Consider the following 25,738-nt stretch of genomic DNA (forward strand, 5'->3'; position numbering starts at 1 on the left):
TCTGCAGTACAAGCTAGGATTACTTGCAAAGGACTGAAGCCAAAAGTTTTGTCCACACCACCAGCTATCAAAACACAGGGACTTCTGTCTGAGTGCAGATAGTTTTGGAAAGGCAGGATAGAACATTTTGTTCATCTTCCCTCGTGCTTCTCCACACACGCGTCTGCACACACAAAAACACACAGAAACAAACCAAAGCCCTGATTGTACTGTGCTTCTTTAGTCTTCCACATAACCATAGAGAGCAATCTGTAAATACTGAAACTTCACAAAGCAAAGGTATTAAGTCCCTTAGATAACTGGAAAGTTGAAATAACTATCAGCTGGTTGGTTGTAAGATTTGCAGGGACTCATAAGTTCTAACTTCCCATTCCTTAATCTAAGCCTAGACCAAGAATGAGAAATTAGCTGGAATCCATGATCAACTTTTTAATAACAAAGCTTTGTTTATATCTTGACACTCAGTGGGCAGTACCAATATCAGCTAGTAAGATGCTTATTTTTGAAAACCTATAAAACATGTTTGTTTTCTTTTAATACCTTGATATTGTTATAAGCAAATGAAATTGCTCCTGGAATTTGAGAATGAATTAAATGACACGCAAGTAAATATATATTATTTTTTTATTAAAGTATCAAAACAAACTTGAAAATAGAAAACAAACTGCTTTTAATGCATTTTAAAGGTTCTCCTGAATAACGTATACTTTTAGAAAACTCATGCAACATACTGCTCCTGTCTAGCTGTTCAAACACTCTTTCATGGGCATAGTCAAATCAACTTGAGTACCATAGCGTGCAGGAGCACGCATGCACACACACATACACACAGTAGAAAGCAGCTATGACTCCACATACAAAGAAATAAAAATAATTATCTTCTGACAATAGTAGTGGTACCCTATTAACATTTGGTATGCTAAATACATAACATCAAGCAACAAAAGCATGACGCCGGCGTCATCAGCGATGTGGTTAAAAGCAACCATACAGATTCCCTAAAGGAGAGACATTAACTGTGTCGTTACATTCTAGTCTCTGCTGGAACACTTTATAACAGCATAGGAGGCAAACTCTTGTCTGCTGGTATCTGAGGTGCTAAAGGCAAAGCCAAGGAGCACAGTACCATCATGAAGCCTCAGTTATGTACTCCCATACTACAGAAGTCAGACATCAATGAATACTGTTTGACAAATTTACTGATAACACACTTGATGTATATCCATCATCTGACGAATGACCGGCCCAGTTCCCCAGGAAACTCCCCCTGCTGCAGAAGCTCCAAATTCTGCCTGCAGGGCATTAATAAAAATCTCACTGAAGTCAAAGGCAGCTCCTTCCAACTTACAGAAAGAAAACAGATTCTCAGGACAGAATCAGACCTAGTGTGTTGTCTTTTTAATCATTCATTTTTCAGATATATGAAGTACATAGCTTTTAAACATGATATAGGACATTACAATATATCCAGATCTTAGGAAAACGTACTAAAAAGTTCTGTTGCAGAATATAAAGATCATTTAAGGATCAGGAGTGATATCTGATACATTCAGCCAGAACTTGTAGAGGAAGAAGCTTATGGCTGAGGTATCTTTAAGTTTAGCCTTTAGAATAAAACTACAAATTCAACACTGCATAACTGGTGTAAAATATTATGTACTGTAAGCTCCATTTAAATTGTGATGCAGAGCAGCTAGACACCATTGATCAAGATATAGAATTTTGAGAGGTATATTCTCTGCACTCAATCATTCAAGATACTCAAGTGCCTCATCTGTGGAGATGATGGAGGTTAAGTGGTGTCTCTTGCAACTCGTGAAGTTTAGGAATATATAATATTAAACACCAAGAGATGAAAGTAAAAAGACAGCACAACACTTGTGTTTTCAGTTTTATCTTGCTTGCAGTATTTATTAACTTTACTCATTATGATATTAGTGATAAATAAGGATATTTTCTTTTACAAAAAAATTGTAAGGATATATTTTGTAGGATTAAACAATCTGAGAATTTCACAGAAACATCAGAATTTAAACACTCATAGCTCCAACTGTATTGTCCAGCAGCTCTTCTACCAGTTCAAAAACATCTAAGGTTAGTATTTAATAAAAAATGAGAACAATTATTCACTATATCAGAACTCTTGTCTCCTTTAGATTCTAAGTAACACTTTTGATTGACTGTAGTTACCACTCAAACATAAAATAAAAGTAGCTGCAATCATAATTTTTCCCTCTGAATCATCTGGCAAAAAGAAGCAATCCTGACAAGGACGGAAAAAGCTTTGTCTACGTCTTTTTCCTGACAGCCATCTGTATAACCAGATCACTACAGGCCATGGAACCTCTTCTGTCAGTGAGGGTTTAAGGCTTCTAAGATTAGATCCCAGGTGATTTTGGTGTTTTTTTAAACTTTTCATGATTCATGAACCTGGGATTCAGTCCTGCAGTTCTTTGCTTGGGCAAAACCATATCAAAATCCCTTCATTGCTACTTCCTTCTTTCCAGTGGGTCCAATTCACCCAGTTGCCAAGTGATGGTACAAAATGCTCTCCTGAATGCAAGGAAACACCGTACTTCCCAAAGGATAATAGGTGGGGTTCCAGCTCCTAAAATAGCATCTTAGCTACGTGGATATTTTGCAAGAAACCTTCCTTCGTCACACCTACTAGGACTTGTCAAATTCAGTCTCTGAGATGAGTCATAGGAAAAAAACCACACAAGTGTTGTGAAAAAAGTTACAAAGCTTAATTGGAACTAAAGGCTTTTTGTGTGTTTGTGTGTGTGTGTGTGTTAGGTTAGAATGCAAAATTACGTATCAGTACATTCTGGCAGAAACCATCCTCCTGGAAACTACAAAACTTTAAAAATACTCTGTCTGCTTTCCCTGACAGCCACAAGGAAAAGTAGTGTCCATCCAGCACAGCTGTATGTACCATGTGCATCATCGAAGTCATAGTGTTCTAGCACAAACGTCGTGAGTGCAGATACTGTATACTAGCAGAGAGCTAAATCTTCTGAAGCTGTTGTCTGTAGCTCCTAGGAACAGCATGTATGACAGGTGCAAAACCTATTATGAGGCAGAAGGCTCTTCAGTTTGACCGAGACCAGATCTTCCGAGGGGAAGAATCTCTGACAAGCCAAAAATGATTCTTTCTGCTTAAGAAAGCGATCTGCCCTTCCTAAACGCTCTTTACTAATAGAATCCTACACATAAGTCAGATCCTCTGTGGATTCTGTTGCTTATAGTTGTTAAAACATACTATAAATATTTCCATATTTGCCATATCACTTAACCTTGTAATGTTCCTTCTTTGATCTGTTGAATAAAAAGATTCCTTTCATCTTCAGGTGTCCTTCCATTTTGTGCCCGAACTATACAGGTGGGCCTGTGAAGATTTAGCATGTATATCAAATGCTGCTTCTCATTCTTTAGCTCTTCAATCTGGGCTTTTAATTCCGCATTGATAGTTTCCAGCTTTTCTGATTCCTAGTCACAAGGTACAGACACAACTATTAGAGTGAGCATTTCAAGTAGTTAATTGCAGTATTTATCTAATAGTTGCAGTTTTTCATTGGTGGAAAAGCATATGGTTACAAGTTACATGCTCTTAGCGTGCCATAATGGTGAAACTATACATCTCCCAGTTGATAACAGTCTTAAGAACAGATTGACATTTGCCTTCTTTGGCCTTTACAGAAGTGTAACAAACATTGAAAAGCCAAGTTCAGATTTATATTCACTTACAATGGCAGACATCCAAAGTAATGTTTCTATCTTCTGTAAGATTATTTTGAGCTTTTTGGGTCAACTATTGACTTGAAATTATATATGCTACTTACTACCTCCCCAGTACTCCATATCACGTATCTGTAAACTTATATTAAGCCATCTAAGAATGTAGCTTTCTACCAGAATCCCTGGATATAGAAACAAACACAGGCCTTATGCTGCTGTAAAACAGTTTTAAATGGTAGCAGATAGGGTGAAGAAATGTCATTTTGTTCACGGTATGATGACAGACAATATATATATATATATATCTCAAAGATCTAAAGCCAGATACTTACTTTCTGCAAACATTCTGTTTTTTCCTTCTTTTTGTTTCGGCACTTTGCAGCAGCAATTTTGTTCCTTTCCCTTCTTCGCTTTTTTCTTTCATCCTCTTCAGGAGAAAACTATCCCACAAAAACAGATAGACACAATCCATAAGATGTTGTAAACGCTCTGCCTATCTTTTGATAACTTCAACGTATTTAAAAGCAACACAGTGCTGTTAGTGCTCACATCATGAGTTACATAAGGCTGTGATCTGACCTTGCTTGCAGTACTGTAAAATGGTAGTAACTCCATTTAAATTGTCAATAAAACCTCACTGAAGTTTGGATGAACGTGATGGCTCACTGTAAATCAATATCACCTCAAAAAATTGCCAAGTGTCTTCCTAGGCTGCATGCCAAAGAGGGGGTGCTGGGCTCAGGCCTAGGTGTTGCCATTCCCCTAACTTTATCTGTTTCTTCATTTTATAATATAATGTTTTCCATTGAGATTATTATCTATCTTAAAAGCCTACTGGTTAAGTTGTAGCACGGGAAGGACAACTGCTGTGACTTATTCCAAGTTCAGCCACACGTAGGCAGAGAAACCAGATTTAGCACTTACTCTAATCACTGTCAAACACTGTCCTAGTTCATAATTAAAAATAAAATACTAACTTACAGACTTCAATGGAAATTACTAATACCATAGGAATTTCCCAGAAGTGAATAACAGAAAACCAAGCAACAGGCTTAAAAGGATCTAATAAACTAACGTGTTTAGATGGTGGAGAGGGTTGTTTGTATTTGACATAATTAGTGCTCTTCTGTGCAAGCTGCTTAGAGAACTGAGCATTCACCCCGAAATGCTGCTCAGTGCCATACCTCTGTTTTCATGACTGATGTTTCCATCGGCCTTTCAGACACTGTCACCGTATCCAAAGTAGAAGACATCCTGTGGGACTGACGTTTGTTTTGGATGGCGAATCTAAGTTCCTCTTTCACCAATGGGGTTAAATTTGTGAAATCATCAAACCCCAGTGACCCTGCAGGAGACAAGGTGGGAACAACTGCGGAGGCGCTGACTTCTAATGCAGACACCTGGCCGGTGTGTTGGACCATCATTTTGCTGAAAAGTAAAAAGAGACAGAAATAGCCTTTCAACAGCTGTAGAGAGGCAAATAATATCTCCTAGAAATATATTTCATACTGTAAAATAATATATTTCTTGCACTGCTTCAGCCCACATTCCCTGCGTACCTCAATCTCTCATGAGAAACAGTTCAGAATTTTATCACTAGTAAAAGCTTTCACATCAGGCTCAATTCAAGACAGCATTTTAAAACAATAACCAAAAACAGTAACCAAAGGAATATTATTATTATTTAAAACACTGAAATATCTCTATCTTCATAGCTATCCCACCACAAAATCACAGCTTGAAATGGACAGAGCACACCTTCATCTCAGCTACAATTCAGTAAAGATTAAAGAGTTTTGAAGAAGCTGAAGTTTGCTAACCAAGACAGAATCAGCTACAAAACGCTCACCACATTCAGTTTCACAAACAGACAGAAAAATATGTCTTGTTATAAGCAGTTACATGTCCCGAAAAGCAGTTCACAATCAGAACTGTTAGAAATGTGGAAATCTACACATGCTCTGGAGCTTTGAGGCACAAACTGAGATAGAGGGAAGGAGTAATGAAAAATGTAATGCTGATTGTTTCCTCCCTTTATGCTCATAAAATCTGAAACTGTCCCCACGTGACCTCAGCAACAAGTTTTTTAATTCTTCTATGTTTATGGTCAGATCTCCTGCTGATATAAAGCTGTGTAACCAAAGAGACTTTGGCTGAGGCTTTGGTTAATGGGGCACCCATGGAGGAACTTCATTTCTAGCAGTTTTCCCACAGAAATAAACCAATCTGGCAGTGGTTTTTGCTTTCACCTTTTTAGCCATCCTCAGTTTTTTAGCCAATTTTGGAAGAGGTGGAGAGGCGCCCTACATGCTTGGTGAAAACTGGTAACCCCACTGAGGGAGAAATGCACAAAACTCAGCAGTCGGTCACCCAAACACCATGGGCAACCCAACACGAACCATCCATCCCTCAGCAGAGGCAAGAGAAGAGGTCTGGAAGAAAGCTGAGCATTTTGTGTGGCTGGCCCACAGGACAAGAGGTGCAAATCCGTAGAAGAATAGATTGTATTACCTCCCTTAATCATAAAGCAACTTTTGTTTATTGGATTTTGCTGTATTGCTTTTCCTGCTTTCCTTATTGTGGAGGTTTTTGAGATTTCTGTTTTCTTGGACTCCTTTGGAAACTAAATGACACATAATCTGTTCTTGTTTAGAATTGTAAGAATTATAGCCAAGTCATTGAATTAATGTAGCGCAGGTAAGCAAATGGGATAGCATTGTGGGTAAAGTAGAATTGCCATGTGGACCCAAATTGTGCAGTTCCCTATTTGCTAGTACTGTGACATGGCAAGAAATGGTTGGGGTCACGTGCCTTGACAAGAAGATAGATTTCGCTCAGAGATATCTAAAAATATACTGTAAATCCGCATCGGTGCAAATTAGAGTAGAACCCAGCTCCTCACTAAGCGAGGTAAACACAAAAATCCAAGGGCAGTGAACTGCCAGAGGACAGAAAATCACTTGTCCAGCTGCAGAGGTTTCCTCACTTTGAGTCTCAATGACCACAAAAGAGCCAAAGATTTCCCACATCCCAGGGGTGTAATGCTGAAACCACTGAAATCAAAAGGAGTTTTGCTGTCGACCTCAGCAGGGCCAGGATTTCACCCTCGGTTGTTAAATATGAGGAAATTATTCGGAACAATTTGTTATTCAGAAAGACCTTGGGAAATTTATGTAATTCTCTTCAGAAAGCCCCTGTTCATGAGTCACATTTAAAGTACTGATACAGTTTAATCCTATAATCTCAGAAAGCTGGCAGTTACTTTTTTCCCCGAGTCAGAAAGGCCCTGTGATTTCCAGCTGAACTCCTGGCATTATTTACCATTTCTCAACATTCAGCTCAGTGAAACAGGCTGACTCCAGGTGATATTGAGCCCCCCGCTGTTCACAGAATTTGGATCTGTGCTCCCTGACCGTCGGTCTCCTCCGCTCCTGCTGCTGCCTTCATTTAAAAAACTTAATTCCGTATAATTCAATCAAACCAGGAGTCTTCAATTAATAATAAAACCATTTCTCCAGCACACAGCATAATTAATTGGGCCAACCATTTCTCAGCACCGGGGGGGGGGGGGGGGTATTCATTTATATTTCAGTTTAGGTCAACTTTTAATTAAAGTCAGCACCAGAGGAAACAAAGAATGCCCGTGTTTTAGTAATGTGTCTGAGAAGTTGTGCTTACCTACCAGGCAGTGCTATTCCTACAAGCACTAAGCGTACCACGAGCCCCAGTGCAATCCTACTGTAATGTCCTCAGGTTTCTGCAGATCTATTGATCTACTGATCCCTCTTCGGTTTGATAAAAAGGGAAGGGAGGCTGCCACTGGGAGGGGAAGCCCAGAAAGAGCAATGCCCTTGCCTGCATGGCTCGCTGACCACCCAGGCACCCTGACAGCATTTCCCTTTACCCACACTTTGGGGCGGGGGGCCTGCCAGGGGCCAGGCAAGCTGGATGGGTCCTGTCCCCAGCCCACCACTGCTGGCAGGGCTCCTTGCCCCAAGCTGACTCCCCAGGTGCTTGGCAGTGGGGCTGGGGCCAGTACATGGCATGGCAGGATTCCTTCCAGTGCACGGCTGAGGTGGTCGGGAGTGACAGGGATATCAAAAATAATTAGCTTGCGTTGAAGCCAATAGTAAGCCACCAAACAGACTGGCTTTCCATAACAAAAGGTAGATGTTTTCCAATTTCTGAGGAACAGATCCACTTTTAGAAACGCTTTACAAGGATGGAGATTAGATTTTCCTAATACAAATAAACCACAGCAGCTTGCCCCTTTTTCCAGCTTCCGCACAAATTGTTCCTCTGTCTGTCAGTTTTCAAGAGTGGCATGCTGCTCTGCCCTAGGTCTGCATAGCAATAGGGACATCTAGACTCAAACTGCGATTACATCTGGGCTTCCTGATCCTATCTGTTTACTTCATTAGACCATGTACATGGATGGCAGCTCTGGTCTATTTTGAGGACTTCTGAAGTTACTGGAACTGAAGGTGTCGAACATTTCACGGACCTGATCCGTAAAGGCACAGCTTGCTCCCTCCGTGAGCTCACACTTCTTTACTTTATTCTTAGTTTGGCAATTCTCTGGGGAACAGCTCTGCTATTGATGGTACCCTCGACTTCAGGTAGATTCAATAAACTCTGCTTCCGCCACTATGCTTGTTTGTTCTTTTGTTAGTGGCTCTTTCTATCCTCACCAAATCTACACATCTCCTCTGCCGATGTTTTAGCTTCGGTACACGATTCCTAGCCGTGCACTTCTGTTAGTTATACATATTCCCGAACGACTGCTTGGAGTCTTTCCGCCCAGCTGCTGACGGCTGACTGTGCCTCACTCTCTGGTTTGCTTCTTCACGCGAATCCCTTTTCCTCCGGTGCTGATGCAACAAACGCCGATAACCACTGAGGTTAATCTTAAACAGCATTAAGGGCAATTACAGTTCACAACCTCCGTGCACGCCGATTGACCTTAAGCTTTCCGACATCCCGCATCACTCCCGAATCACTTTCCGCCGGCTTCCAACAGCTCAAACGCGAGAAGAACCCATTTCGAACGGGCAGCTCCTTCTCTCTAACAAGTTTTCTGCCGAGCCACGCCTGCCTCGCTTAGGAAGACTTTAGCGACCGGTCTCCGTGTCGGACATCGGCACAGAGACAGAACCGAGCGAGTCCCCGGCGCTTTTCCTCCCGGGCTGCCCGGCGCCCCGCAGCCTCTCCCCGGCGCCCCGCCGGCAGCCGGAGCGGCAGCCGGAGCGGCAGCGCGGGCGGTCGCGGCCGGCATCCCCTCGGCGCCGAGCCCCGCGCTGCCCGCCCCCGCGCGGCGCCGAGCGGCACGGCCGGCCCGAGGCAGCCGCGGCTCCGCTCGGGGCTCCGCTCGGGGCTCCGCTCCCGCCGCCGGCCGAGCGCCGCGGGCACCCCGGGATCCTACGGTTGCCGGCCCGTCCCTCTCCCCGGAGCCGCCCGCGATTCCTACCTTCAGTCCGCCGCCGGCCGGCCGGGGCTGCTCGCCGGCCCCGCCGCGCCCGCTCTCTCTCCCGCGCCCGCTCTCTCTCCCGTGCCCGCTCCGCCGGCGGGAGAGCAGCGCCCGCTCGCGCTCCCCGCGCCTCTGCCTCTCGCCGCGGTTGCATCACCCCCCTTATATAGCCGAGCGGGTAGAGCTGGTATTTACTCTGGCGGCGAGTCCCGGGCTGATGTCATGCTATTAATAGCTCCCGGAGGGCGGGCGGCCGGGCGGGGGGGCAGCGGGGCCCGCGGCGGTGATGCAAGGCTTCCCCGCCGCACGGAGGCGGGGCGGCGCGGCCTCGCGCTCCATAACAGGAGCGCACCGAGCCGGGCCGTGCCGAGCCGGGCCGCCGGGACCCCGCGGGACCCCGCGGGACCCCCTCCCCCCGGCGGCGGAGCGCCCCGCGCCGGCAGCGCCCCGCGGGAGAGCAGCGCTCGGCACCCGGCGCGGGGCCGTCCTCCCCCGGCGCTCTCTCTTCCCCTTCCCCCTTTTTCTTCCCTTCTTTTTAACAGACTTCAGGGGGCGTCCCCACTTCTTAGGCGTGCGAGACGCTTTGTTGCTTTATCATAAATCGGAGTCCTTCTCACGGCTCGGAAACGGTCAAACTAAGTGAAGGCAGCGCAGCTTTCGAAAGGACTAGAAAACGTGAGCCTTCTTCGCCCCCAAACTGTTGAACACCCCCTCGTGAAAAAAAAAACGAACCACCCCGAACTCCCTCCGTGCCGCTCCAGCTGACGGCCAGAAGCTCTTCGCGTTTCGGAGCGGGGGGCTTCAGTTCTTAGCCCGAGGAAACGGGAAGGAGCCGTTTAATTAAATTCCAGAACGCTGAAAATAAATAAATAACTTCTCCCCTTAAAACAGCGCAGCACGCGATGTCGTTCTGGTTTCGGGCAGAACCAGAGACTCCCCGTAGGAGACGGGGGAACGTGCTGGTGGCGGTGGTGGAGGGGTTTTGTTTTGTTCTTTTTTGTTCCCATAGCTTCCTGGTTCGGTAAGTGACAGCAATTGCCTTCCAAAATGCTAGAAAATAGACGTATCAAAAAAGCACTTATCTGAGAGCACGAGGCTCACAGAGATTTGCACAGCGTTATCCAATGCGATAATATTCCATCCTCGGTTCATACAGACTTGATATCTTTGGGTCTCCCTGCTAAGCATGGGAAGAGCTTGGAGACTCGTTTATTCACTTACAACACAGACCCCGATCAGCCCTCCAGACAGTTAATTCATTTCGCAGTGTTCGTGGGGCTGCATTTGGTAACGGGTAACGTGTCTCAAGTGGGAAAAGCTGGCATGTATTGATAGCTTAGAGCATTTAACCAAGGACGTGGATTTCTAACATTAGTCTGAGCCCATCTGTACCTCACCTCTGTGCATTTGTGTCCACACGGGTGTATGTGTGCATACATAAATGCACACGCTGCCCACCCAGATGGGAACTGTACTCTCAGCTTTGGAAATGTCACCATGTTAGCACGCTCAGCTTTGCAAACACAGCGTTCCTATTTCAAATTTAATTGTCTGCCTTGGGGAAAAAAAAAAAAAAGAAAAAAAAAAAGAAGAAGAAAAAACAAAAAAAAAGCAGGCAGATCTGTGCTGTTGGCTCTCCTCCTGCAGAAGGTGCGGCTGCTCGTGCTCCCCAACGGTTCCATGCACTCTGCAGGCACAGGAGCCAGCCCTGACCCACCTGGCAGCTGCTCCTGCTGGAGGCTCGGGAGCTCACCTATCGATAAATCAAGCTGAGTTCTTTCAAAACATGGTTATTTCTTAATCTAGGTACATCAATGTCAAAAATAACGTTAGGCAAAGGCTTTGCTTTTCAAAGCTTTACATTTCAGCTGGGCGCACTCTGAGGAGCTCACACTACTTTAGAGGCATAATGTTATAATTCATGCCGTGTTCAGAAACAGCTGGCATCGTTTTTCTCAAGCCTAGAAGAAAAAAAAATCCCTCTCAAGCAGAGGCCAAATGTGGGAAATGTCTTCCCAAAAGATAATTGGTTGGAAAGTTCTGAGCATGAAGTTATTGTGGAAACGTGTTAGCAACGTTAGTTTGAGCGGTCACGACCAGGTGCCTGCTGTAATGCTGACAGAGATGTAGCAACTGCCCGCTCCCCTGTACTTAGCTGCTCCAGAAGGGGGAATTTATCCCGAGGCTTTTCTGACCAGCAGGACAGCGTCACAGAACAACGGAGGTGGAAAAAAGCAAATCCCTCATCCAAAGTGACCAGAAGTACCTTTGAAATGCAACCATTGCTATCCGGTTGTTTAAAGGTCACTGACATTTACTCAATAATCACAACACTTGGCTGAGTAGACGGATGATAATTTTGTTTTGAAATCATACTACATTCTACAGACGTAAAGCCAATAGTTCTGTTTGCAGTCCAGGGCTTCTTCCCCACTGCTGGTCCCACCACTCACTGCAAGCCATACTTGGAACTAAGAATTGACAGCAAAACAGTTGTATTAACTCCTGAACCACTTCTGGAGCACGAGAGCCCCTCCCTGCAAAGCAAACAGAGATTGTTCCGTTTGCATTTCAGATTAGGCCACCGAGACATGTCCTGGCTTGAAATTCTCCTGAGAAAAAAGAAAATGAAACCACAGTGAAAAATAAACGGGGCTCCATTGTGTCACACAGGTCTTACCCTGCTCTTTAAAAACATGTTACCCTCACCTCCGTGAAGATGTAGGATCAGAGTCCTGTTCAAAACCAAATTAATTAATTACTGAGACTATCAGGAAGTGAGAGTAAAGACTGGTGCAGTCACCAGATGCTCTGATGCTCTTTGCCAGTTTCATTTTCCAGCATCTCTGGAAATATCTTTCATTTCCTTCCCTCTCAAATCTACCAACCCTTTCCATTCAATTTTTCTGATGGTGTCAGAAGCTTCAAGGAACAATCTCACTGGCCAGCAGCCACTTCCTGCAGCTGAAATTTCTGTTAAATTTCTGCTCTCCAGGTACAGCAGCTCATCACCAGCACTGACATTTGTTGGGTTATCCCTCTGGAGAGACACCAGACTGAACCTGAAGTGCTCTCCTTGCAGCCCTCAGGAAGTGCTCAGTGTAAAGAACTCTTTCCTTTACCTTTTCCGGACCAAATCCTGCCTCCATATCCCTTCACACCACTTCATATAATGTGGGTATTTGCATAAATCAAAAACTTGCTAAACAGAGCTGTAAGAGTCACTAGACAGAGCAACACATCCTTACAGCAACAGTTTTCTTCTGTCTTGTGCATATTTATGGAGGTCAATCAGACTAACAATGCAGTCCACACATCCCATCCAGAATTTGTGTTGTTTTATGGTCATGCAGTTCCTCTAAACCTATTTGGTCTGGTTAAAATACAAGATGCAAGCAAATAAAATGTGTAGTGGCAGGGGGGTTGGAGATTCATGATCCTTGAAGTCTCTTCCAACCCTGGCAATTCTGTGATTCTGTGATTCTGTATCTTGAGTAAAACCTGGCTCCCTGTGTGCTTTGTGGCTTTAATTGTTTTAAGCCTTGAAATCACTGTAACCCTGAGAGGTCCAATTTTTCCTTTCATGAAACATATGTGAGAAAGAGCTTTCCTGAACTGGGTTATTGTGCTGTAAAATCAGCATAGAATCAGGCTTTCTGACTGTCCCTCAAAAATGTTCCGTATTTCTGTGATGGCAATTAACTTTCACCGTGTTTATTTTACAACACAGTACAATCCATATGGGAAGGCTCCTTTGTTCACCAAAACATGCACTATTTTTGAGCTAATTTTCACATCCGATTGGACTAACAACCGAGCTGAAACTTAAGAATACTCTTTCCAAGATTGCTGCTGCTTACACAGAGGGAGCATCGGTGGTTCTCAGTCAGCCCAAGGCTCGTCAGCTGCCAGGCAGGGACCGCTTGGAGCTGCCTCTATGGCTTTCCCAGTAAGCCACTAAAAATCCCAAGGCGAAAGTAGCGAGGAACAAATGCATCACAGAAGGTTTGGATGTCTGCTGGTCTAAAAATTGATGGGAGTTAAAAACCGTGGAGGCAGAGGACAGGTTCTCACTCCAGCTGTATGGCAAATTATCTCACTGTATTACATTCAAACCCACCCAAATGGGTGGGTATTTGTCTTGTAGGAGGAAATTAGCTGCTAATAAGTGCACAATTTTTACTTCTATTCTTTAACACTGAAGACAAGATTCATTTGCTCCTCGCTTTTCTCTCCACAGCTTACTTTTTTTTCTTACTGCATGTTTCCATCACTAACCAATATTCCCTCTAAATACATTTATTTTCTGTTTTTTGAATTACTTTTTTTTTTTTTTTAATCTCCTTTTTTGGACAGTCCTTTTTCCTACACACTTTTGCTTTGTTTCAACAGCAGCCCTCCCTCCCATCCCTTTAAACCAGCAGCTTCTCATCTGCTTTCCCCACTTCCCTGTTTCTCTCTCTCTCATGTCTCCATGTCTCCCTGTTCCTTCCCCGTGTCCCTGGATTCCGTCATCCCACTTTTTGTTCCCCTTTTCCACAGATTTTCTCCCATTGGTCATCTGCTCCTCCCCAGATAGCTTCCTAAGTCTAAGTGAATCATTTTGATTTTCTCTTTCTGTCTTTTTTTTGTTTGTTTGTTTGCTTGTTTCTCTGCCAATAAGATGGAGCCAGAGATAATTACATTACCGGAGGGTGCAGCAATTATCAGAAACTTTAATGCCCCAAATTTCTGTGAACTTTCATGGAACTTTAGCGAACTAGATGTTCCATTCCAGAATGGCATTTGTCATTCTTCTGCCCAGTGCTCTGGGGCTGTCTGGAGGCACATTATTCAGATCCCCCCCCTCTGTAGCTGAGAGAGCCTGATGGGCTGACCCAGGCAAGTGCATCTGTCGCTCCTTTCTGCTGAACACTTTCACAGTGTTTTTGTCAGGTGGAGTTGTGCACTGGCATAAGAGCTGCTCACCACAACAGCCTGCAGTTACATTTGTTAATCCAACAACTAACAAAGAAAAGGCATCCCACATTGGGGATTCCACATATGAAATAATCACATCTTAAAACAGGCTGAGTAAAGCAAAATCACCGGTTCTACTGAACAAGAAAAATATTAATTGTGCTCCAGGCAACTGTGAACTACATCTCCCTTACCCAGCCCTTATCTTCCCATCCAGATTATGGCAATAAAAGTTCTGTCTCCACAGACCCTTCCCTCCGCTGTCCTCTCCCCATCCTGTAAACACACACTGGCATGTTGTTTCAGAGAACAGTCAGGGGTTCATACTGAACCACATGCATTCAGTTTATGTGTAAAAAACAGTTCACCAATTAAAGTGTATGCCAAGACCTGATCTAACCATTGCTAGAGTCAATGAAAAGATTCCCTTTGACTTCAATGAGAGAGAAATCTAGCTCCGAGTGGCTATGAAAAATCAGCACTTGATCACACTGCTATTGAAATGACTTAAATAAATGCTTAGGAATTGTTCACTGAAGGCATGAGTTTCACTGAGAGGACTTGATGTGAGTGTGTTCCTGTAGCCTGGAAGCCAATCACGAGGATGAGGGAAACAGTGTGAGAATATATGCATTTCTTACTGTGATAAGTTCCAAATATTCTGGGTACATTGTGGCATCATCATGCTGCCACACAAACACACACATGCACCCTATAAAAATTGCCTGCTCACATTGATTGCACTTGAACCGTGCATGCATAAAGAATGTTCCAGGGCTTAATATGATTAATGATACTTACAACAGCACTTCTATCTTGTTAGTATGCAATTTGCAATTTACTAAAATGACAAACAGAGATTTCCAATTATTAAATATTGATTTCTACATTTAAAAAAATACATTTTTAATACCAACAATATACAATAGATTTGTCATCTACACTAAATCCATAGCCAAGGCAGTCACTGCAGCTTCCCCTGTGCTTATCTTTTGTCCTCTCACCTACTTCACATGTGACTTGCCATGAGGAGAACACATGAATGGTCTTAACTTTCAACCTCTTATCTTTGCTTTTTTTTTTTTTTTTGGTTTGCTTTAACCATACAGGAACCTGCCAAGTTAATAAGGACAAAGTGTAAATTAACTGAAACCAACAGAACTGCAGCCTGTCCTTATTGCCAGCCTTGAAGCCCACCCCAGCCCAGATCCCACTGCCCTTGAGCACATGAGGCTGCACCCACCCGGCACCTGCCCTTGATGATCAGCCCTGTGAGAATGTCAACAGGCTACGTAGGTGCTGATTTTGTTCAGTGACTCTGAAACAGAATGGTTATATGGAGAGGAAAGCAGGCTGCAGGATGCCCTTTGTCCAGAGGCATGTCCTCCCCAGCACATTCTAAGTCAGGCATCATCTGCTTTACTAACAGCTCTCAGCTTCACGACAGCATAGCTTCAGTGGGAGAAGCCAAGAGTAAGGTTCTCCAAACAGCGCAGCTTATCATTTTGAGGTGAGTCATTTCTCCTCAGAAAGAGGGGACACGTTTTTCATCCCTCTCACTGAGAGATAGGAACTGAACTCTGGTCTTTACCTCCACAATGAGTGCTGTCACTGATGGGGCTTTATTAAAAGATGGCCTCAATCACTGAATGGTGTTCTGCAGTCAGAGTTTACGAGGGAATGCTGGGGTCACAAGAGCTCTGATCACAGTGATGCTTCACTTCAAGCCACAGGTCGGGCTGTCAGTGGGGTGGGATTTCAGATGCAGCTGCCTTGCGGTGCTTCTGGTCAGCACGCGGGGGTTAGAGAGGATAATGGTATTTACATCCTAGGCTGAAATGGCTGAGGATCACAAACAGAAATCACAGATGAGGCTGGTGTACTTCATTTTTATGTCTAACTTTAAATAGCACTCTGATGTGCCATCAGTCCTGGGCCTTTGCTGCTTTCTAGGGGCGTTATTATCTATTCTCACCATTCGCCATATTCGCATTGCAGCAGCATTTAGCAGCAATAAAAGTTCTGGGTGTGTTTCACTCACAAGTAAGACTCTTATGCTGAGCTCTAAAAAGGATGACAGTTTTTCAGCTGCCGAACTGAAGCCCAGCACAGTAATTCAACACACAGCTCAGCAGTCTCTGTCCAAAAACCTCAGGACTTGCTGTTTAGTGAAGAAATAAGAGAGCCTTTATAAATAATACAACTTATTCCCATTAATGTTTTGCTTTTTTTTCCCAACACGTTTGGGATGATAGTGCCTGATATGGTACAATGTTGTGGTCTTCTGTTAAGATTACTATTGTGGCCATTTTCTTATATGTAGGGGTTAACAATTCATATGAAGTACTGGAATTACTATTTTTTTTTTCTGAAACTATAAAAGTTTAAAATTTGAGTGGAATCTGAACTATTAAAATAAACAGAAGCCTAGTAACCTTAAAAAGCCATGGAGAATAAAATAAGTGTTTTGTCCACCTGTTAACACCAACCTCTGGATGCCTCTGGATGTTCCAGCAGTGCTTAGCTAGCAAGAACTAGGTTCCACTGTACTGCACAACCAGCTCTAGGATAAATTTCCTTTTTATTATTTTCATTCTAATTATAATGGACTGGGATGTAGCAAATCATTTAAAACTACCTTTTTCAGTAAGTTATTTAGAATTAAACGCTTCCTGTACTTAAATAGGAATGCAGAGGATTAATTGCACAGTTCTTTACACCCAGATGAACCACGAGCTTTGCTGACTGAAAACTCCTTGGAAGCATTCCACCCTGAAGTGATTCTCCCTGCAGCGGCAGCAATAAGCGATGATGACTGATAAGAAAAGCTTTTTCTGGTACTTTAATGATGAGTTGGAAGAGTTTTCATCCCTGTATCTGCACTCTGCTTGTCATTTACTGGCAGGAAATGCCTTTCCCATCAGGCACTTTTACTGTTAAATGCTGGGAAAATGTAAAACATAAAGAAGAAAGAGAAAAGGATAATCTCTGCTTTATTTGGACAAGCTAAACTCACACTACAGCAAACAGCAACATCAGTGAAGGTAGAACCAGGATTGGACCTCAGGCACTGGTAGTGGGACTGCAGAGACCAGAACTGAGAGGTAGGAGAGCTGCTATATATAAAGTTTGCAAACTAAAGCAAAAGAGGAGAAAACTAAGAAATTTCATCCAGGCAGCTGCAGGACAAAAGAATGTTTTGATGGTTCTGTTTGGTTCTGTGTGAATTATTATATATTGTTAGAGGGTTATTTTGTTCCTTGGTCTTTCATGGTACCATTTCAGGCATTCCAGAGCTTAGATGCAATCTTAGGCAGACGTAGGTGACGGAGACGTTAAACTACTGTAAGAAAAACAACAAAGTGGCTGATTTCTTAAGCTATATATTCTTTTGAAGTAGATAGTATATGCCTTATAACTTCATGATATTTTTGTCAGTGCTTCGCAGGACTATTCAAACCACAATTTTTAGGAGCATATGTAAAAAGATCTAGCTTGCACTATGGCTTCAAGAACCAGGACAACCAAAGTGAATCCTGCGTAACAGAGATCAGAAAACTGTCCCATGCAAGCAATCTCTAACAGGTACGCATGTAGCTAGTTTGACAAAGTTTAATTAATTAATTAATTAATTAACTCTAGTACTTATCAAGACCTTTAAGAACCAATGCAGGGAGTTTTTTCTCTGATACAACTCCTGTGAAGTTCAGTGCAAGGTCAGTCCCAATTAATTTCGCAGGGCTGTGCCCGCAGTGGGAGTGGACTGCTTTCCAGAATTGCTGATTACAAGGTCAAGAGTCTGCTTGCTTTTGCAGATAAACATTGGAGGATTTTTAGTGACTGTTTGCACATGAACGTGCATGTTAGTTTAAAAACGTAAAGAGCTATTTAACTAAAACTACCATGCTTCCCTTCATGTAGAAAAGAGACTTTGATATGAAATTATATAGAAAAGAGTCTGTGATATGCCATCAGCCAGCAAACGCCATGAGAGAGAGTAAAGCTATAAAAATAAAATACTCATGGAAAGGGCTGTTGGGACTAGTCAGCAGATTTCACCATGACTTTCACTGTGTTCTATACTGGAATTCAATACTCCATTGCTCCACATTAAGGGAGAAATACACCATGTTTAAGGGCTCAGTTTCCCATAAAAAGAAAATGTTGATCAAGATATTGATATGTCAGTTTTTCCCATAAGTAAAAACTGATCAAAGTAAAACGTGGTTTACCATCTCATTTTAATGATTAGATGTCTGTTAGTTTTCTGGAGAGGAAAGCATTTTAATACCTCTGCTCTTACATAAGCCAAGATGTTCCTCTCTGTATCAGAAAAGTTGTGAAATGTTTCATTAAGTGCGCTCCAAACGACAGCCATGCTGTGGCATGGGTAGATACCAGGCAACCGCCAGCTCAGCCTGACATTTGGTCCTGAATTGATAGCTTTCATCACCAGGTAGCACGTGTTTTCACACACTATTCTTTTCCCTTTTCAAAATACCTGCTGCACGTATTTTCACAAGAGGTGATGTAAGAGCAGCACTCCTGGCTGCAGCCCAGCTCCCAGGGAGGTGACCGGCACTGCGGAGCAGTGGGTGGCCAGGGCAGGGCTGCCTCGGGAACTGTCAGTGCAGGCCTGGGAACTTTTGTCTTTCTCCATTGAAAGATGGGGCCCTTCAGAGTGTGGCCATTTATCCAGCACCATTTAGGATTCTTCCTTTCCTTTCAGGTTTTCTAGTACATCATTTGGTTGCACTGGTACTTCAGACACAGCCATGAAGGCAGTGAAGAGGCTGCATGCTCACAGAGCTTCTCCCCAGTGAGCCCCTACCACAGGCTGTCAGCAGGATGCAGTCATGGTCCTCCTCTCTGAACCCACTCCCATGAACTGCGTGACAGGAGAACTCTATGCCCCTGACTCTCCCACATAGTCTGTTCATTACGTTGTGCTTCCTTGAAATGTGCCTGTCCCAAGTGGACTGCTGACAAAGCTGGAGGTGGGAGGGGTTGTTATAACCACCCTTTTTCTGTCACCCCGGCCCAAGACTTGTCTCTCTCAGCTCCTGCTACATGTCTCATGGCACCCAATAGAAAGATTGTATGGTGAAAGTTAGTGGCTGCGGTATACATGAGATCTGACCCAGTGAGATAATGGTCATCAACTATTATCATCACAGTGACTGTTATCACAGTCACCTATCTCCCAGATTCCCCTCAGGTTAGTACAAGGGTCTGTCTGTCGACCTCGGCTCACTTTGGCCCTAATTCTCCTTTCATATCCCAGAATGACTTCACTGGCTTCAGTCTGGCTGCACTTAGTTGGCACAAAGAAGAGGGTTGGTTCTTGAGGCCAGCTTCTGATAGATCTAGCATTTCAACAGCATGTACATTTATGCGGTAAGACACCTAAATATCTTGTGAGGTAGGAGGTGCTAAGTGTTCTCTCTGAGTTATGCCTCCTTCTACTACAACACAGATTATTTTAGATGTTACATGCATATCACTTTCTAACTGCAGCCTGCGAGGCCACATTTCCATTAATGTAAGCATTAAACTGGCAGCAGGGTTAGGGCAGGCCCTAATTATATTACAGTCTAATGGGGAAGCAGCCTGTGTCAAGTGAGAGGTCAGCAACATATTTTTGGAGCACATCGCAAAGTTCACTCTGTACGCATCCTTTGCTTTTACTAGAACATTCACAGTCTGTTTCAAACAGGCAACATCCCTTCTCTGAGCCACTTCTGAGAGACCTTTGGGACAAAGATGATAGGTAGAGCCTCCAAACAGACATCTCCTGTAGGAGAGTCTCCTGTTCTGTGTTCTCTTCCTCTCCAGCTCTCCTGTAATGGGTTAGAACAGCACTTTAAGGTGGACATGCTGTAGTAACCCAGACAGCAAATGTCAATTTCTAGAAGACAATATGTGCCACAACCAGTAGTCAGTTTAGGCAGCCTCATAGATCAAAATAAATCTGATTTAAACCTTGTTAGACAATCAGTGGGACCTAACCCTGGTCTTACCTATCCCTATCGAGTATACAAAATCAGCAGCACTACCTTGTTCTTCCATGAGGCTTTGTGAGAAAGAGTAATAAAGAAAGGAGCTAAACTACAGATAAGAAGTCAAAGACGAGGCAAAGGTCTCACATTTTGTGACCGGAGAGGACAGAGGTGCTCCCTGAGCCCTGGGGTCTCCCAATGGGGAGCTCGGGCTGCTCCCTGCACAGTGCAGGCACTGCTGGGAGCTGCTTCAGGGGAAGTGATTTAGCAGAGTTTAGTAAATTGTGTATACACAAAGCATATTTCCAACCCAAAGTAACATACGGTATCATTTTAATTTTTTTTTTTTTGAAATATCAAACTCGTGTTTATAGAAAAATGAAATGAACATGTGAAAAAAATCCTATCTTCTGCCACCTTATTCTAAGACAACAATGGGATCGACTTGGTGCAGCATTCTTTCCAGCTTATACTTGTAAGTATTCCTCCTTCCTACCGAAAGCACAGCCACTCAGGGAGATGATCACGACATCTGAATGTTTCATTCCATTCAATCTGATACACACGTGTTTTATTCAATACTTTGCCTATCAAACAACTACCACGTAAGTCCTTTAAATTAAACATAATTGCCATTTTCTTATGTGAATATGTGGTTACTAATTCTGTTTTTTCTTTTTAAACTCTGCACTAGGGAAAGAAATTGAACATCTTGACCTTGAGACACTTTTACGCATGCTTAATTTTAATTGTGCAAGTAATCACAGTGGGTCCAGTACTACTCATGCATTTAAATTTCAGCACAGGCGTAGGTACTAGCAGGTCAGGACTTTAACACAGCAGAAAAATTAATGTCTCATTTTTCAGCATTAAAATTAATAAGAGTTTTTAAAGATAAATCCTAAGAAACAGATTATAAAAATGAATCTGTATCTAGCAAATACGTTTACTCATTTATGTATCTCTCAGAAATATTTTCGTAATTGTAATTCTAAACATCCTGTTAGAGGCTTGGCTTTCCCAGAAGTCATGCAGGAAAAGGGAAATCAGGGATCTCCTCACATAGTTAGCATCTATTTTCTGTCACTGAGCCTATGTGCTGCACCTCCACATCCTATGGAAACCATTCCTGCTCCAAGGCCTTGCCAAATTGAGGCAGTAGTAAAGCCCCCCAGTAGTCTTTCTGGAGTATAACAACAGCTAAGGCTCATGTGGAGATACACAACCCCATGGAGAGAGGAAGAAACCCATGGAGAGAGGGTTAAAGGAAGGAAAAAATGGGAAAACTGTTTTCCCTTCTCTTAGCAGAACAGTCAATACATATTCCAAGGAGGCATTTCAGCCCCTGCCCTGCCCCACACCGGTGCCTGAGATCCTTCCCAACAGCTCTTCTCTTTCCAGCCCGCAGACCCAAGAAGGCCAGCAGGCTCCATGCTGAAACAGCCACTCTTCGTCCTTGCTAACTCGGTGCCTGTTGACACAAGTGCTGGGGAGCTATCGCCATTGCAAACAAAAATATTTGCGGTTCATCTGAGGATTTCCCAGGTATTTCCTAGCACACTTGTTTTCCTTTGCCGGGGTGTTGCTCTGCCGCCAACAGCAGCGCTCCCAGGGCCTCCAGGGGAGGAATATGGGGAATCTTATTTTGCTGCTGCTGGTGTGGGTATGCGGTCCTCATTCATTCAGTACTAATTCAGGGTAAGACATTATCAATTATTGTCAAGATAGTTATTTTTAGTATAGGAAACACTGAGCCTCTATATGGGATCTCTATACACTAGAAAGTCCAAAAATAAATGAGTTAATTTTTCTCTAATTCAGAAAACAAACCCAATCTCAACGTTGACTTTTATTTGCTTTTTAAAATGGTAATGATTTTCTATACTGAACTACTGTCTGTATACTTTGATGTGAACTTGGTTTAAAAATCAAGCTAACAACAACAAAACCCAACCAACCAGTAAGGGCAAGCTGTACTCACAAGATCTTATCGGTTACTTCCAGCAAACTCCCCTCATTGCCTAGTTCGCTCTGCTATTTTAAGTTAATTTGCAAAGCTTCGATAAGGAACAAAGGTTAAATACTTGGGATTTGCACAGGTTCTGCGGTGCTGCCAAAAGTTGAATAAACATTACAAATAAATGCTAGTTTCTCCAAGAAGGACAAAGGCAGATGGTGGAGGCATGGCATGCAGCTGCCCTGAAAACTGTGGTAAGAAAAAAATTCCTCTGGAGCTAGTAGCAAAGCAGAAGCTGGAAATGCAGAGCACTGCAGAGGTAATGCTTTCAGGAGTGTATGATCAGGGGGCTCCAAGTAGCTATGGAGCCCAGAACTGTTTTGCAAACAGTTCCTATTAAAACACAAAACTGTAACACATGAACACACTCTGGGAATAATGGAGTACGTTTTTGCAATCTGAGCTGAGACATGAGTTTTGGTAGCTAGGGATATTGCTAATTACGAGTGGTGAAAATACATGTGAAGCCAGCCACTAGATCCACGTGGTGGCACAGCATGTTACGGTGGTGGACGTCTGTCGTTACAAGACTGTTACCCTGCATGAACTTATAGCAAAGGAGTCATTTTATGACTGCTAGGTTGTGCTATGGGAAATTATTTCTGTCAATGGGGCTTGGGTTACTCTGTTTGTGTATGTTTGCTTTGGTTTCTGCTCAGTAATTTTATCAAGATCTGTTAACTTCATTCAGGCTGCTCACTGTAGTAGCAGCTGCCATTCAAAGCCACCTAAGCACAGCACACCATAAATCTCCTAGCAAGTAAGAAGCAGGGAAGCTGAAGATGCGGAACGAAGGTCATGGTCCCTAGGTCATGCAGTATGAAAACCACTGCAGAGAAAACCAAAAGCCTCCAAGTCTTGGCCAACTCTTCTGGCAAGTGGCTGGGTGGCATTGTCAGCACAAGATGCCATGGCAACCCTTTTTTCCCTCTGCCTTCTTCAGACACGTACAACTATTTTGTGACCAGTTCTGGTATTCATTTACTCTAAAAATCAGCGATGATAATCAGTGCATGGTTAGTGCCTGCTCTCCACAGTGTTTTGAGTGAAATTAAAATATGGGATGCGATTTGGGAGTTTCTCCTGAATCCTTTGAATATGCCTCTTGGAAAATAGTCTTCCTACCAACAGTTCTGCATTTTCTCTCTTTCCCACTTGTATTACTGTGACACTGTACAGAAGAGTTATTAACTATTTTCAGTTTTAGTACTCTATATAGGACTCGTAGTTCATTTCTGGTGGTATTTCAGAATCAGACTTCTATATTCACAGGCCAGTTCTGGGAGAAGTCAAGTATACTCAGCTCTTAAGAAACCTGCAAAGCTGTGCACACTCAGCACATGACTAAGGCTTAAGGATACCCAGCCTTAGCAAACAACCAGCTGAACAGCAAATACCCCACTATCATCCCCAAAAGTAAACCAAAACAGGCAGGAGAAAAAAATGGTAACTGTTCCTCCAGCTATTCTAACAAAATTATTAGGAAGCTGGTCAGTTCTAAAAATGGTACCTAATTGTTGAAACTAAGCACTAACATTTTAATTTATTCTTATAGTTTCTTTTTTTTTCTCCTAGCTTATACATTTCATGAATAAATACTTCTCCTAGTATTTACTCAGAATGTATTCATCATAATTCTCTGTACCATTATCAGTAGCCTTCAGACACATTTTTCTTAGAGAGGAAGATTTCATCACGATAGCAGCACCCAGCTTTGCCTTATTCTTACTGTTTTCCTTCTTTCATGTTATTCACGTACACAAAGTCCAAAATACTTGCAATATGATCTCATACTTTTTGTTGCTGTTTCATTTTGATCCTGTTTTCCTGTCTGAAAGGATGTGTGTCACTTGCATTTTGAAACGGACTCTGGTAAATACAGCCATTTCTTGAAAAGATCACTGCTTTCACGTGAGCACGACTTTACCATAAATATCCAAGTGGGATGAAAACCATGAAGACTTCTTGTGTGAACTACCCACGGGCTCAGTCTTAGCCCCATTGCAGCACGGTGCCATTTCTGGATTCTTCCTCGCAGCCCACAACCTATCTTCCAGCTGTGTGCGACGCTGAGTTCTAAAGAGGGATCACTGTGTTATAAGACTTTTTAATTCCCCAACTTACTTCAGCTGTTATCAGCAGCTGGTTACTTCAGCTAGCTGATATGCCTCAGTGCCTTGTAAACATTCTCTCTAGTATTGCACATTACTCATAGTTTGAAAATCACTTTGACTCCTCTAACATAATTATGTTAATGTCAGATGAGTCACAGAGAAACAGAAAGCCTGCATCAGAGCTGCACCTTACTGCCAGTTTCTGAAGGTCCTGTTGGCACAGGAGAAGTAGGTTAGGGGGTTCACCGGGAAAAACAACTTTCATTTAATGACTGATGGGAGATGACGATAATGACTCATGAGGAGGGTGGTGTGACAACCAAATTTGGATTCAGGAGAACAAAATTGGTAAGAGAATAGGCTGCCTGATTATTTATATTCGTAAGAATGAAAAGTGCTGCATTTTTAAAGAATGACTTTTCTAGGAAAACTTTACTGATACCTTCTGAGCATAAACAGTTTTCAACACTCATGATTTAGTACCAACTGCAGTAGTTTATTTCAGTTTACTTCTTAATTAGATTACACTTCACGTTCACCCATCTCTAATGCTCTATTAGTTCTACCTCTTTCCTTAAGTTCATGCAAGTGATTATTTTGGATCCCAGTGCGGAAAGGCAGAAGTTCTTCAACAAGCCCAAAGGGGTGGCAGTGCACTTTGTCTCGCTTCAGGCAGCCGAAGGGACATTCAGGGCAGGGCTGCTCCAGAGGTACGGGATGGGGACACAGAGCTGCAGCAGGGGCTATCACACTGTAACCTCCGGCACTTTTTCCGTGCCATACAGAAGCTGGTTACTCTGGTATTTCCCTAACAGGTCAGTACGTGCTCAAATACCTATCAATATTCATCAGGCTGGCATGTGTGAGTAAGATATGTCACCTCAGTGTGAGAGAAACGCTCTTTTATTATTTGTTTTCGTTTTTCATTGAGCAGATACGTTATTCCCGGAAGAGTTCAGTCCTCAACAGACCCACGGTGCCCCTTACAAAGAGCAGACTCCAAACTAAACTAACGGCAAAAGCTGCAATCAGAGCCCTTACTAAAGGCAATCAGAGCCTAAGGTAAAGCAGGGAAGCCCCAGACGGGCAGCGCACCCGCAGCACTCATTCAGCCACAGCCACCTCCACGTTCGCATCCCCTGTCAGAAGCTCAAAGCGCACTTACGTTTCCCCGAGCGCTACATCCCTCAGCACCGCCTGGCGGCTCGCTCCCTCGGACCCGCTCCCACCTGCCCCGACCCCGCTTATTAAGCGCCATCCCGCGTGCCCCGCGCCGTTACTAAATCGGGCGGGAGGAAGGTCACGCCGCAGGTGACTAACGGCGCCCTGGATGCCGGCTGACCTCAGTGCGGGGCCGCGGCATCCCCTCGCCCCGCCGGGGGGGCTCGCGGCGCTCCGCTCCCGCCCCCTGCCGGGCGAGTGCCGAGCGGGTCCGGCGGCTTCC

General features: G+C 43.6%; 1 protein-coding gene and 1 long non-coding RNA gene across 5 annotated transcripts in view; one reads left to right on the forward strand and one right to left on the reverse strand.

Moving 5' to 3' along the window:
• The window catches only part of LOC116230457 (uncharacterized), a 32,139-nt gene extending 10,128 nt beyond the window's left edge, over window positions 1–22,011 (forward strand). Inside the window, exons 3-7 of one of the 3 annotated variants that reach the window (XR_016464017.1) lie at window positions 15,274–15,674; window positions 16,889–17,268; window positions 17,603–17,749; window positions 20,538–20,638; window positions 21,565–22,011. This is a non-coding gene — a long non-coding RNA (uncharacterized LOC116230457). Of the gene's footprint in view, window positions 1–2,893; window positions 2,981–4,960; window positions 5,051–15,273; window positions 15,675–16,888; window positions 17,269–17,602; window positions 17,750–20,537; window positions 20,639–21,564 lie in introns of those variants that run through there. The other 2 variants (XR_004167241.2, XR_004167239.2) reach the window with 2 other exon arrangements.
• On the reverse strand, window positions 607–25,699 carry ATF3 (activating transcription factor 3). Of its 2 annotated transcripts, none has more exons than XM_090135065.1 (4): window positions 25,460–25,699; window positions 4,923–5,166; window positions 4,071–4,178; window positions 607–3,489 (listed from the first exon to the last, which is right to left on the reverse strand). In XM_090135065.1, exons 2-4 carry the CDS (start codon window positions 5,160–5,162, stop codon window positions 3,292–3,294), a joined length of 546 nt encoding a protein of 181 aa, XP_089991191.1. In that variant the 5' UTR covers window positions 5,163–5,166; window positions 25,460–25,699; the 3' UTR covers window positions 607–3,291. The 2 variants fall into 2 exon arrangements, with proteins under 2 accessions (XP_089991191.1, XP_031451451.2); XM_031595591.2 differs by lacking the exon at window positions 25,460–25,699 and adding an exon at window positions 9,206–9,429.
• Between the last annotated feature and the right edge of the window lie 39 nt (window positions 25,700–25,738).

This window comes from Phasianus colchicus, chromosome 2 (genome assembly GCF_987193195.1).
Source record: "Phasianus colchicus chromosome 2, bPhaCol1.hap1.1, whole genome shotgun sequence".
NCBI lineage: Eukaryota > Metazoa > Chordata > Aves > Galliformes > Phasianidae > Phasianus > Phasianus colchicus.